This window comes from Euleptes europaea, chromosome 2 (genome assembly GCF_029931775.1).
Source record: "Euleptes europaea isolate rEulEur1 chromosome 2, rEulEur1.hap1, whole genome shotgun sequence".
Classification (NCBI taxonomy): domain Eukaryota; kingdom Metazoa; phylum Chordata; class Lepidosauria; order Squamata; family Sphaerodactylidae; genus Euleptes; species Euleptes europaea.
The window spans coordinates 82,657,176-82,671,974 of NC_079313.1; the positions used below are offsets into that span (position 1 = coordinate 82,657,176).

The following is a 14,799-nucleotide window of genomic DNA, read 5'->3' on the forward strand; positions in this document are numbered from 1 at the left end:
CTGCAGATAGGACTCTGCATGGAATTTTTACAAATACCCAGACAAGGAAAGCTGAATCACATAACCTATATGTGTAGGCAAACAGAGTTCATTTGCATGTGCATGTGTGTGTATTTGCTGATTCTGCTTTTGCTAATCAAGGAGCTAAAAATGTACTTTGTAAAACAACAAATGCTGAGAATCTCTAGACGTTGAATACCCCAGCTGGAATTCACACAGCCATACTGATAGACTAAACAGATTTGGAAGAAACTCAGTGGGGGTGTCAGTTCCAGCATGTGCCCTGGAGCAGAATACAGCCCCCACCAACATCCCAGACTGATGCATGCAGGTTTGTCTTTGCAGCCTTTAAACAAAAAGATTCCGTTTTACCATTAGTTGCTTCCAGATTCTCTGGCATGATAGAACATGGTAGAACAGCAATTTCACATCTAAAACCACTTAAATTCTTGGAAGATCTCAGCAATTTGTTTAAGCTGTTTCTCCCTCCTTCCCCCAAATCTGTTCTGTGGTTTGATTTGTTATAGTTGTTCAGATTTATCACAGAATCTTGTAGCCCAAAATAATTACCTCTGTGAGCAAATTTCCCTGTTGCATGGCATCAGTTTATATGACAGTGTCATTTTGCTTGTGCTGTAGCATTTTGCTATCCAGTGTTCAGTGCAATAAATTAACACGGCAACAGATTTCTTGAACTGTTTTGCCACCTTCTGAATAAGTATTTATGCATGCACGCAAGTATGCATGGATGTTTGTATGAGTATTTCAGTCTCCATCCCTGCAGCCTCTTTCAAGTACAGTTCTCTCTTCTTTGTGTTTTCTCATATGTCACCCTACTAGACTGTCACTGTTTCCCACTTCCCAGTCTGTTCCCATTGGCTGTCTTGTCTTTCTAATGGTATGTTGTGCAAGCCTTGTTGTGGTTAGGAAGGAGGTATAAGAGGAAGAAAAAGAGAGAGATAATAAGAGAGGAAATGAATGCACTTTGAGATAATTTATACTGCTGCTAATTTTGCTTAGAAAGGAAATCAGGGGATCTCTCCCCCCTGGGAATCCTTAGCTGAAGGAATGATACAAATTTCACTTTCACTAAGCTCTCAGCTCTCAACTCTGTCTTCAAGGGTGCAAATATAAAGGTGGGTTCATTCGAACGTGTAACTGAGCCATGAGATCTGTGCCGCATATTGTTGCAATTGCTGCGCTGGCTCCTGTATAATGTCGGGGTGGAATCAGTGCTAGGCTCATCCTTTGTTGCATGGGTCTTGATTTTAAGAAGTGCAAGGGGTGTACTTCATTTGTTGCTCCAGCTGCACTGGAGAGGTGGTTCTGGGCCATGCAGGTTTAATTTTAGAGCTTTTGGAAGTGTGAACATTTCCTCGGCATGGAAGCTGGTTGGAATCCTGAGTGAGCTAGATCTGGAGTGTAACAGGAGTTGTTGCCTCCTGTTTTGTTCCAGTGGAGCAACAAAGAAGCAAATCAGATCTGCAGAAGTACTACTTGCTGTATACTACAGAAATCCTGTAACAGGAGACATCCTGAGAATTGGGTGGAGTGGCTCTTTGGGCAGTTCTTCAGTTCCCACCACGTTCTTTATTCTGAGGTGTGTGTTCCTTCTCTCTCTCCTCCATAATCCAACCCTCCCCACCCCAGACTCCAACAGAGCCTATGAGGAACTCCTTAGCTGGTGTCAAGCTAACACAGCAAGTTACCCTGGCATCAAAGTAGCGGACTTCGCACACTCCTGGAAGAGCGGCATGGCCCTCTGTGCCCTCATTCATCACTTTCGACCTGATCTTCTGTGAGTGTCCATTGTGGGGAAATTGGGGAGGAGATGGGCAGGATGGCAGAGAGGTTTGACGGCCTGCTCATGGAGAATGGTGGACAGGGAATGGGATTCTTTAAAAATATTTTATTTATTTATTTTTATTTATTTTTTCACATTTTTAGCCTGCCCTCCCCAGCTGCAGCCAGCTCAGGGCGGGTAACAACACTTAAAAACCATACTACAATGAACTGACAACAATAAACAATCAACAGTAAATTTAAATAACTTAAAATAATTTCAGTCAGAGATGGCGCACAATGCCCATTCTGCTGGATGAGACAGACAAGCAGCCACCCCTTCAAGTCCATACAAAATTTAGCATATGGGAGGGAGGCCAGTAAAGATGATACCCGCTGTCCTCAACTGTAGGCCTCAACTGTAGGCCTGGTGGAAAAGGTGTCGATGTTAGCTTTAATATTTAATCTTTAATATTTTGTTCTGTGAGATCTTGGAATTCAGGTAGAACTTGCAGGTAGCTGCATTGGTGGTCCAAAGCGAAGTCCATAAACACATGCTGTATAATACCTTTTATTAGGACGAACTAAAATAACACACAATGGTGTGCAAGCTTTCAAGTTCCCAGAACCCTTAATCAGGACGGAGAACAATAGTATGAGAACAGAAAAAAATGATAAGAGTTGTGGCTGAGTCACCTTGGGCACAAGGTTGTATGTCATGAGCTAATAGCTGCTGGTGCTCTTGTACTCGGAAGTGGTCTATTTGTTTAATTGTTTTACTGTTGACCATTGCCATGTCCCATGGTGGGCGTCTTCAGGGTGATTTCACTATGGAGTATATTTACAGTGGCTCCTGATTTTTTTTTTAAAAAGTAGGTGTCATTCCTGCCAGTTTCTCTGACTTATAATTTCCATCTCTAGAGACTTCAACTCTCTGGACCAGAATGATCCCATCGGGAACAACCAGATAGCCCTTGATGTGGCAGAGCAGGAGCTCGGGATCCCTCCGGTCCTTTCCAGCACTGAAATGGCTTCAATGTCTGAGCCTGACCGACTTGGCTTGATTACTTACCTGAGCCAGTTTTATGATGCTTTCAAGACCTCTTCAGGTAGAGACTCCCAAGAGATCCAGTTGTGTGTGCTGCCGGATCTTGGAATCGATATTGAGCCTTGGCTTCCATTTTACCATATTGCAGTTGGGGTTGGTGATATGGGAAAGGATCAGTGCTGGAAGGGATCGGTTAGAGGCCACGTCCTGAATCTTATCTTTGGGGAAATCATGCTAGCTTGAACTGAGTGTTAGGAAATGAGGGGTATCATCCATACCAGGGCAAATTTGGGTAGTTCCTTCTTGGGAACTCTGTAGGAGGCTGCTTTAAGCTACTATCCCATGTACACAAGGAGAAAAATAGGCTGTTTTTTGACTTTCGGTGAGCTAGCTAGAAAAGTTAAGCTGCATGATGCTGCACAAAGCCACGGGTCAAAGCCAAAGGTGGCAGACTTTTTTCAGCTTGAACCTTTGCCAGGTAAACATCTAAACAAGGGGTGTCAAACATAAGGCCCAAGGGCCAGATCTGGCCCCTTGAGAGCTTTTATCTGGTCCGCAAGCCAACGGAGGCAGCCGCCCCCCAATCTCAATCTGGGCTGGCAAGGCATGGCCCGGCCCTACCAGGTGACATGTATGTTATATCCAGCCCTCGCAACAATTGAGTTCAACACCCCTGATCTAAACAATGTAAGTGAACACCAGTTTGTCTCTTCATCATGCTTTGCTTCTGATGAAGATTGTGCTCCTCTCTGCAATAACGCCATGGTATGCATCTCTTGCCTTAGGAAGGCTGTCCTTAGGCTGCCTTCTCATTGTGAATATAACACGTGCGTTGCCCCTCAGGTCCAAATAGGAAACAAATCTGTAATCCATAGTTACCTCATTCTCCAAATACACACCAAACCAAAATCTTAACTCCACCTTCCCTTTAGCTATTAACATTATGGAAGAATCTGTGCAGGAATTAGTGTTGTTTGCCCAAAAGAAATAATATGGAAGCAGAGGAAAGGTCAGGGGTGGTTTAGTGGTACATTGCTATGGAGTATGGGAGACCCAAATGGCAGTGGAGACACGGATCCCTTGAATCTCCGTTCCTGTGGAAATGTTATCAGTTACCCTGTGGTAATGGAGGAATTGCCACTGTCATGTTTCCATTCTATAAGGAGGTGGGGGGTGGGGGAGGTTGAATATCTCTCTCAAGTTAGCCTCTGTCCCAGAAAAAGTTGTTCTCTTGCAGTACTGGAGGAGAAAGCTGCAAAGCCTCTGTCACCACATGGCACCAAGGGAGCGATCCTCTTCCTCAGCAAGCTCCAGAAAAGCCTCTCTCTTTCACGTAAACGAGCCCAGGTGAGTCCTTCTGCTTATGGACCATTGCCAGTCCACGAAAAAGCCAGGCCCAGTGTTTTCGTCAGTTGTGCCTTCTGTAATGTGCCTTCTGTAATGGCGTCCGGCCCCAACTAGCGAATAGTCTGGGTGGGGGTGTGTGTGTCTGATTCTGTGAACGGCATACTCGTATTTTGTCTTATTACTGATCCAAAGACCCAACATTTAATTGTAGGATAGCAACACTCTGGAGTCACAAACCAAGAGGACGAAGCAAGAAGCTGGGGTGAGTTCTCCTATCTCAGATAGTCTTCTTAAGAGAGATTTTGGACACGATCAATCCCTTCTTTAAGTTAGATATTGAAGTTCTAGATATGTAGGGATGGATCATGAAATGGAGCTGAGGGAGAAAAACCCCTGGTGTTCATCAGCAGCCATTTGGGGTGATACAGGTTGCTTCGTATATGACTAAATTCCCTCATGGAAGGCATCAGCCTTATAGGGATTCATGAGCAAGAATTTTCTACATGTAATTTCTCTCCATACACTGGGAAGCTACAGCCAATTGCAACTTTGGTTTGTGCATGCACAGAGAGAAGTTTCGCATGCAGAGGTCAGACAATATATGTAGCTAGAGCTTGCCTGCATGTGACTTCCATAATCTGGTAATTGGCGAAGGAGACGTTCAAGCAAGCAAACCAGTGATTTTTTTTATTGCAATCTGCTGGAGTTTGCTGCTGCTGCAAATCAGAACAATAAACAAAAAGTTCAGGGTTAGAACAAACATTTCCAGTAGTTGACTACATAAACTGTCTGATCTTTATCCCATGACTGAAGATCCGGTGCATAGAGTTTATTGACCACAGCTGCCACATGACTCACAGCTTTAAGATGGCAGTTCAGATGCTGATCCCAAGAGTCAAATTACATCTATGGAATCAGTATTTGGATCTCAGCCAGGAAATCACTCCCCTCTCTTCAGCATTTGAATTTGAATAGGTGACTTTGAACTCGTTCACAGCGGATGTAAATTTAACAGCAAATTATCAATTCAGACCCACTGATTTCCTTCCCTCCAGAAAACTTTTTTCATCAGGGAGCTGGGGGGGGGGGAGGGTTCCCGATGTGACTAAAACAGACAAACATGTTTACACATTTGCATCGAACAATTGTGTAAAGAAGTTGGATGCTACTTGTGAAGTCTGACCACTTGCATGTATGCATGGGGACCAGAATAATTCCTCTTGAGCACAGGATGTAGGGTATTGACTCTCCAGCTTATACCAAGCCCAGCTGCAACAGCTGTTAGGCAGATCTGTGTGGAAGAAGCCAGATGGAATGGGATAATGAATGACAATTTGATTGTATGTATCTGGTGCAATTACATGCTGGCGGGGAGCCTGGAGCTTCCCTTTCTCCAAAAGCTCAAACATTCCTTTTCTCATCTGATAGAAAAGAACTTGCTGGATCCTTGAGCCACTGGCTAACTGCTTTGCTGCTTTTACTGGGAGTGGTTACTGGAATTTAACCTGTGGTGATGCCTTATATACTTGTGTGGCTTAAGGTGGAGTGAGTTCGTGTGTGTCAGAGATAGGGAGACCTAAGGACCATTCCCTCGACGCCTTAAGTTTCTAACCTGGTCTTTTGACAGAGTCCCCCCCTCTCTCTGGGGAGAAGCAGTGATGCCTGCTATTTCTGCGGCGAACACGTTTATATCCTAGAGCGAGTCAGTGCTGAGGGGCATTTCTTCCATCGTGGTTGTTTCAAGTGCCACCGCTGTAAGACGACGCTGCGGTTGGGGGACTATGTCTTCAACGAGGACGATGGTGAGTGGAGAGAGATGGTTGGAACTGAGAATATCCACCAGATAAGACTGAACAGCTTAGCCGTCGATGCAGACAGGTTCTCTTGTATTTGACTGGTGACTTTTCCTTGAACTGTGCATTCAAATTGCTGCAAGCAGAGTTCTGTTGCCCCCCCCCCCAGCCCCAATTCTGAGTAGAAAGAGGAAAGGGGTTGTGGAATCTGTTCTGGTGTTGCCATAATTGCTGACCAGACTGGTAATAGCAGCCTCCCAATACCTGATTGTAACTATCTTGTTTTATCCTTAGGCAATTTCTACTGCATGTTGCACTGTGCTGCCCACACAACTATGGCTGTACCTGGCAAGAGAGACACCCTGAAAGCAGCATGTAAGGTAAGTGAGATTGTTGCCTTTTTGAAATTAGCAGCAATCAGTGCTTCTTAAAAAGGCCACTCCCATGAAAATGCTAATAAAATATCTTTTTTTAAAAAAAGGCCACTCCCGTTCAGCTAGTAATTAACCTGGTATCTCAGTCTCAAAGGCCGCAATACTTCCCAGCCACCCAGTCACACGAATGGAGGGGGTGTGCCTGCAACATGCTCGCTTGCAGAACAAACCGTGTTGTGTTTGGCTCCCCTAGGATTCCACCCAGCTCTACATTCCTTCACACAAAGGCAATATGGACATGGCTGCTGAAGAGACCAGAACAGAGATGGACACATTTCATCAAAGCCCAGATGAGAACTTATCTTCCTTCACAGACCATCTGCCCGCAGAGCAACCTGCAGAACTACCAATATTACCCCAGGAAGATGCCAACGTGTCTCCGTCAAGAGAAAATGGAGGCGCCAGTACTGCAAACTCATCACAGTTTCTACCTCACCAACATTCTGCTGAGAGGGATGAGGAGTGGGGAAGTCCTGTCTGTGAGGCCCACTTAAGTTCACAGCTTGTGGAGAAAGAGACAGAGGAGGGCAGGGCCCCTCCTAAGAAACGTGGATATGCCCTACGAAACTGGACTTACAACCTGTCCCAGGAAGAGGCACTTGGGAGCCTAAATACAGGAACACAAGGAGCTCGAGTAGAGCCTCCAGGTCTCAGAGAAGTGCCAACTGCCTCTGACCCCAAACTAGAAACGGAAGAAAGTGAAGATTCCCAGAGGAAGAGGAGGATTTACCTGTCTACCCAGGAAAAGCTTGAATTATCCAGGCTGAGTCCAGTTTCAGCCTCGTTTAATTTTCCAGATATGAACCAGATTTTCACAGCAGACTCCAGCTTCAGCAAGGACTCAGGTGGTTATTTTAAAGTGTAGTCAGCTCTATTCCAAGGGCTCATGGCAGATCATGAAAAACAAGGGTGGACGCATGAATGGAAACCAGGAAAACCGAATGAAGTGGGACCCGATTCATTGATAATACTCTTTCTCGTAGCTCCTAATTGTTGCCTTAGTTTGTCCAGCTACTTCTTCAGCTCCTGGCTTGACAGCCTCTCCCCAGGCACTACTTGCATGTGGCATGTAGGTGGTGGTTGGGGTGACTGTTGCAGTTGGGAAGTGTGAGGCATCGCCTGCTGCTTCCTTTTCCACTTAACTCTGCTCTGCTAGGATTTTTCCATAAGGTCATCCTAGATTCTGGTGCTGAACTTTTGTTTTTGTCTGCTGCTGGCTAAAGAGAAGCGCTTGTGTTTTGACATACTCCACTCTGGTCCAGAAAGAGAAGCTGCTCCCTTCTGTAGTAGGATCAAGCAGTAGTCAGGAATTTGGGGTGGTTGTACGTGCATTTCCAGCTTGCCTAGTCAAAATAGTTTAGGTTGCTTACTGAAGCCTTTTTCCTAGACCCCAATTCTGTATTAGCTGATAGTAGTTAACTGTCTCGTGTTCCATTGTTGCCTTCCACATTAAGCTCTGTCCTCTCCCTAAATATTTCTTCCATTTTCCTTATACTGCAAGTCCTCTAAACAGGGCCCACCATCTGTACAACTAGCATTCTGTTAGTGCCAACATGACCACAACAAAGTAATTTGTTTGGTCTCACATCAGCACTGAGATGCTCAAACTATGTTCAGGGTCTCTGGTGAAGGCCGGACCAGGCCCAGATGCTCAGCGGCACAGAAGCAACTCTGCCTTCACTGCCTGTAAACTCTTTGGAATCCTCTGCATACAAATCTCTTCAGTTACAGCAACTTCTCTTCTTTGAACAGATGCTCTGGAGACGGAAAGTGACAGTGAAGAGGAACAAGTGGCAGATGAAGAAGAGGATAGCCAAGATCTTTGTGCAAAGATGGTGAGTCTAGAGGCCTAAAGTTCTGTTCCACCAGTGCAGGGGCGCACGACCCAAACTATTTGGTGGGCCCCTTTGACAAACAAGTAGATTGTATCACTACATAAAGCACAGAAAAATATTTCCTTTCCCTCTTTGTCCAGTGGTTTCATCCTTTGCTAACCTTCCTTTTCTCTCTGTATTCCACAGCATGCTGTCTCTCACTGCTGTATGTGTCTCTGAACTCCACTCAATAACACGCTATTTTGCTCACCTCTTTCTGCACCCTAGTCCTTAACTCACTTCCGTGTCTTTTTTCCTGCCCACAAATCTCTTGGCAGACTCACGTTATCTGTTCTCTCTCTGGACCCCATAACATGCACACTGCCTCTTACAAGTTTCTCTGCGCCCTCATTACCCCTGCTTTCCTAATCTCAAAGACCTCTGCATCCCTCAGCAAAACTGGCAGCAAATACAGTTGTGTACCTCTGAATCCTCAGACAGAAGAGGCAGTGTGAATGGACAAAGAAATGCAGGAAATTCTCTCTTTCCAAACCTCCTTTTATTAGGCTTTGATGGGCCTTAAGACGTCCCCCACAAGTGCATGGGAAAGGGCCACAAATAATGGGTCTCTGGAATTTCCCTAGGCTGAAAATCAGCAGGAAGCAAGCTGCAAGTAGCTCATGCAACCAGATGAATATCAATGGACATCTGTGTACTGTCACATGATTAACAAGACTTTCACAAAGCCCTATAGACAACCTACTTTGGTATGGATGCTGACAGGGTTCCTCTTTACACCACAAATTCTGGCTGGATAGTGAGTCAGTTCCTCTGGACTATTTTATAGCAGAAAAGCAGGCCAGACTTAGGTCTCTACCCTCCGTTACTCTTGTTTCTTTCCCCCTTCTTTTCTTAAGGCTTTGGATTGTCTTAGGTACCATGGGTTTTTTTGGAGGGGGCTTGTGGTTAGCTGAGGTAAATTGACTAGGCCCCAATTGATAATAGCTAGTGAATCAGTAACGTTCTGGATCGCTGCAGAAAAACCATCCTTTAAAGCAGCTGCTTTAAAGCTACCTGCCGTTTAGTCTTTTCTCCCACATGGGGGATTGTGGGCATTTCCCCCTCCTGTCTGATTCCTGTTCATGTGTTGTTCTTCTAGTATTCCTTGAGCGTGACTGAAGAAGAAAAATACCCAACCTGGAAAAAGACATTGATGCGACGAGCCAAAGAGGCTGAAATGAAAAGATTTTGCAAAGCCCAGGTAATACATGTTCGCTACAGTTAGAAAAGTGCTGCTACCACAACAGAATTATCCCAGCAAGGACTAGAAAAGGATGCTCAGACATCAGGTAGTTTCCTATTTTGTGTCTTAGGCTTGAAAGCTATCAAGTATATCCAGAGATTTCCATGGCTGTAGAGGCAGTGCCACACTTTATGTGGTAAAATTGCTTGCTGTGTATTAGCTGGTTTTACACCAGAGCTTTCTGCAAGTAGCTTATGCGTCCAGATGAATATCAAGGGACATCTGTGTACTGTCACATGATTAACAAGACTCACAAAGCCCTATAGACAACCTACTTTGTTGTGGATGCTGACAGGGCTCCTCTTTACAGCACAAGTGCTGACTGGATAGTGAGTCAGTTTAGATACCTAAAGCGTACACCACATATATTGATTCTGGCCCAAGCAGAATTCTCTCATGCTTATATATTAATGTTTAAAGATGTGCATGCATGCCATCCACACTTTACATGCTTGCTGTGTGAAGCAAGTATGTGCCCTGTATCCTACTAAGTGTCACACGTGTGACATTGAGTTGTGGGTACTGCAGCCTTGCTAATAAAAAGGTAGCTTAAAACACACACACACACAAGGACCTTCACTTTTAATGCCATAAAATATGTGCAATTCCCTCTGAACCCATCTGCACCTAGTTTTAGTATCCTCCTGATGCTCTCTGTTCCTTCTCGCTTCAGAATTCTGGAAATTCTTCTTGTTATCTAACATTTCTACCCTTCAAGGGATCATGAAATCTGTAGCTTTCTGTAGCTTGTGGATTAGATTGAAAAATTATGGCTGGGGAGGATGGGATTGTACTGTTCAGCAGAGGAAGATGAGATGGTAGCTTTCTCTATATCCCAACTCAGTGCTGCTGCTGGAGAAAAACTACAAATCCCACAATACCTGTGAAGGTTATCTCCAGAGTCCTTGCAGCTTGAGATTTAATGAGCCCTCTACACCACCTGTTACCCCATCCCCCTTCTGAAAGGTAAAGAGGGGTAGCTCAGAAAGGGGTAGCAGGCAGGGAGGTCAGGCTGTTGATGGGGGAAACTCCATTCTGGGCCAAACCCAGGATTCATAGACCTCTAGCTGGGTCTCCCTTGAACTGAGATGAGGCTTTTCAGATTGGGGAAGTTTGTACTGCAGGCTTCACTGCTTGAATTTTATCACCCTCACTTCCTCCTACTTAGCCTTTCCTTTTTTTTAAATAGTGTGGTTGTTTCCAGACTCTGGCCACTATTAATACTACTACTCAACTTTGTATATAGTTCCAACTGATTGATTAATTACCCTATGCACACAGCTAAAAAGTCAAGTGTAAGATCCTTGCATTTGTGATATGTTTCTCTTACACTGACGTTTCTGCTGTTGTGACCAGTGAAATTAAACTCGACTATTATAAATAGTTATTTATAAATAACAGTATCTTGCAACCATAAAACATATTGCAAGAATATTCAAGAGATAAAACCGTTCTTCCTGGTTTTTATTTGAACTTTGGTTGCCCACTTTAAAATGCTATTAAGAGTAGTCTGTACAAAGTTCACAGGACTGAGTGACTCACACCCTGCATTTTTAAATGACGTCTTCACAAGGGCATTCTTGGCTGCCTGGACTATTGAACCACAGTCACTTTTTGTCATAGGTTGCCTGCCATCCCTATCCTGTAAACATCCCATAAATCTCTTTTGTCCCAGTTCATGCAAGGGAACAAGCTGACACTTGGGTGTTTGTCCCTCTTCGTTACAATTCACAATCCTTTCCTGTTTGACCACTTTTGTCTCTTGGGCACGGCAGTCAATCCAGAGGCGGCTAGAAGAGATTGAGGTGACTTTCCGAGAGCTGGAAAAACAGGGAATAAAACTGGAGCAATCCCTCCGGGAAGAAGGCGGTAAGTACCTCAGGCTCTTCCAACAGGGATGGAATAAACACTGCAGCGTATGGAAAGTCTGTACCGCCACTAGTACTTGGATCTTAGCCTGTGAGCCCAGATGACACATCTTCTTGCCCTCTTTATCCTCCAGGAACAGAATCTGAACTGAAGAAGCTATGGATGAACCAGTTGCTTTTCCTTGTCCAAAAGAAGAACAGCTTGATGTCCGAGGAATCCGACCTCATGATTGAGTAAGATGCTCTGCTGTTGGCACATGCCCTGGCAGTTTCTGCCTGTTGGTCCAGAGCCACTGGAATTGTTGTGGAGCATTGTCATGTACCCCACATCACAGGGGTAACCTGAAAAAGCTGTAGACTACAATGGAAGAGGCCATACTGTGGCTCCTCTCCACACCAGTATCAGCCCTCATGAAAAATTGGTCTTTGCTATCCACGGTAGGAGTTGCAGCATGACCTCCTCTGTTACCCTAGTGGTGTTAGAAGTAGCAGCACTGCTGGAGCTCCTGCACCATCAGTGTAACATGAGAAAGCCTAGGTACTGTCCAGGCCATAGATCCATAGTGATGACAGTTTTCTTCCCAGTCCCAGACAGGGTGACCTGTCAGACTCTGAGCATGAACAACGGCAGTCTATTAATCAAAGGGGGGGGGGGGGAACCCTAAGGATCACAGCAGTTCATATTTCTGTGACTTTCTTAGCTCCTTACCCATTTTTAACAAGTTATTTTCATCCCCATCCTTTTTTTAGCATGGCTTTTTTAAAAAACCACTTTCTATTGGTCTAGGTCTTTGTCTCCCAGTTCATGCCTTAGAATATTGGTAGTAAAAATGGAGAGTCCAAGACAGTCAATGCATACATCATTCACAGTGGATACGCCATACAGTCAAGATCTAAAACATAGCTAGAGATATTCCACAGGTCATGTTGTGCAAATTAGATAGCAAAGCTTCAGTTAATTGCACAACAGTATGCGTCACACTATGCACAGGCAGTCTCCCTGGGGAGCCACAGAGGGACACATCTGATTCATTACTATGTCATTCATCTCTCTCACCCCCATCTCATGTAGCCCTAACTTTTATGGGTTTGGGTGCAGATTAAGTACAGAGACGAAGGCGGCACTACAAGGAAACTGTATATCGCACGTGCACACACTGAACAGATCATCACTACCCTGAGCTTTTCAGTTCTGGACGACAAACCGTCTTTCTTCTTCTTTAACCCATAGGGTAAAAGAACTGAAGCTAGAGGAAGAGCAGAGTCAGCTGGATCAAAAACTGCGGCAGTATTACAACATGGAAGGTAGGAGGGAGCCTGGTGGGTCCCAAGATTCATAGTCCTGCAGCTATATAAAAACTCGCACATGTAAAGATGATCAGGAGACACGAAGATTCTCTTGAAGTTGGATCCTATATATTGACAGGGAGAGGAAGGCACATCGTTGCAGTGTTTCTGTCAGCCCAGTAGTCCTTTCTGACCTGTGTAGATTAATAGTCACGTAGGTCAGAGGGCTGCAGTGGGAAGGGGGCAAAATCATCTTTCTTGCCTCTTCCTGTGAGCGCAGCACCAATGCCAGAATGGGGAGGGGAGAACAATTGTTTGACCTCTGCCCTGAGGGGAGAGAAAGACAACAGAGAATTGTGTATCCTACTCCTGGCTGTAATTAGGATCCAACCTTTGCTATGTCTACTTGTACATTTGAGGAAGGAAAACAGGAGTACAAAAAATTAAAAGTGGCTGGAGGTCAATGATATTAGGGGCAGGAGAACCTAAAGGAAACCTGCTTAACTCGTTGCCCACCAGTTGTGCTCAGCAGCCTACTGTGGGCTCCGAACTCCTTCCTGGCTAGATCTGCCAAAGTGGGGGATGGGGTATCTATTAATGTTTCTGTGCATAAATATGAACAATACTTCCATCCACTGTCTTCCTAAGGGTTTGTATTAAAAATGCTGTACATTTTTAAAAATATGCTGCTCAGTTAATCTGAGGCATCTTTTTAGTCAGTGAAGAAGATCTCAATCAGTTTATCAAACCAGCTAATTAACCATTGCAACACTAGCTGTCATACACCTAAAAGGCCCTGGAAAGTCTGTGAAAGACAAGCAGCTCATTCCTGAGCCCTGCAGCGGCCAGGGACGGTGTGGCCACAGCACAGCCGCCACACCTCCAAGGTGGTTTCACGGCTGCTGCAGGGGGAAAAGGGGGCATTTTTAAAATAAAAAATAAAAAGGACGTTCTAAATATCAGTCACCGGCATTCAAAAATTAGAAAGAACAACTGCAAATAGGCCATATAAAGATAGGCTCAGGTAGGCAAAACATTAGCCTATCTTTCATTTCTCTTGTCACTTTAGCATTTGCATTGTATTTTCAGTATACTAAGTTCTTCTCAAATGTCATAGGGGAAAATGGCTTACCAATGGCTGTCTAGTGATTTGTGCCTGAGATTTGAACCCACAGCTTCTAAAAGCAGAGCTCATTGTCTGACCCCATGCTACACCAGCGTGGTGTAGTGGTTAAGAGCGGTGGTTTGGAGCAGTGGACTCTAATCTGGAGAACCGGGTTTGATTCCCTACTCCTCCACATGAGTGGCGTACACTAATCTGGTGAACTGGGTTGGTTTCCCCACTCCTCCACATGAAGCCAACTGGGTGACCTTGAGCTAGTCACAGCTCTCTTAGAGCTCTCTCAGCCCCACCTACCTCACAGGGTATCTGTTGTGGGGAGGGGAAGGGAAGGTGATTGTAAGGCGGTTTGATTCTTCCTTAAATAGTAGAGAAAGTCAGCATATAAAAACCAACTCTTCTTCTTCTTCACCAGCTTCTGGGGCAGTTGTGGCAAACTGGCTATGAGGGTCATTTGCAATCTGGTGTCCTCTGCATGGGCAAATGTACAAGGAGGAGAAGCAACGTTACCTATTTTAGGAATGCAACCTCATTAATTTGGCGTCAGTCTTAAATTGTGGTTTTAAATTCTGGTTTTTATTATTGTTATTTTATTCATATTATAAGCTGCCTTGATTTCCATAAGGTGGAAAGGCAGCTAATAAATGTTTTAAATAAATAACTACCTAGTGGATAATAAAAGGTTGTTTCAGTGTGATGCTGCTTGTGGCTAGTTGGCCATTAAAGCAATATCATTTAAGTAAATAAGTAATGAATAGCTGCCTACTATTTCAATTCCTAACCCTGATTTCTCCTTTAGTAATAAGGAAGGGCCCCAGACTATGAAAACCAAAGTCACTGCCATATGCCAGAGCGTAGGTACAGTAAAAATCAGAATTTGCAAGTGCCCAGTTACATTCAGTTGGAGGATATGGTTCCTAAGTTGATGAACAAACACAAACAAGCATTGGTATATCACATTTATTTATTTTAAAAAATTATATCCCTCTGCCCAGTCAGGGCC

At 44.5% G+C, this 14,799-nt stretch overlaps 1 protein-coding gene across 1 annotated transcript in view; it reads left to right on the forward strand.

Annotated features, from left to right (window-relative positions):
* Positions 1 to 14,799, forward strand: part of MICAL1 (microtubule associated monooxygenase, calponin and LIM domain containing 1) — a 28,337-nt gene that overhangs the window by 12,215 nt on the left and 1,323 nt on the right. The window contains exons 11-22 of the mRNA XM_056844147.1: positions 1,651 to 1,798; positions 2,704 to 2,891; positions 4,068 to 4,177; positions 4,389 to 4,439; positions 5,805 to 5,979; positions 6,265 to 6,350; positions 6,598 to 7,214; positions 8,170 to 8,239; positions 9,378 to 9,479; positions 11,297 to 11,390; positions 11,524 to 11,623; positions 12,621 to 12,694. Coding sequence (XP_056700125.1) covers positions 1,651 to 1,798; positions 2,704 to 2,891; positions 4,068 to 4,177; positions 4,389 to 4,439; positions 5,805 to 5,979; positions 6,265 to 6,350; positions 6,598 to 7,214; positions 8,170 to 8,239; positions 9,378 to 9,479; positions 11,297 to 11,390; positions 11,524 to 11,623; positions 12,621 to 12,694 — 1,815 coding nt within the window. The remainder of the gene's footprint in view (positions 1 to 1,650; positions 1,799 to 2,703; positions 2,892 to 4,067; positions 4,178 to 4,388; positions 4,440 to 5,804; positions 5,980 to 6,264; positions 6,351 to 6,597; positions 7,215 to 8,169; positions 8,240 to 9,377; positions 9,480 to 11,296; positions 11,391 to 11,523; positions 11,624 to 12,620; positions 12,695 to 14,799) is intronic.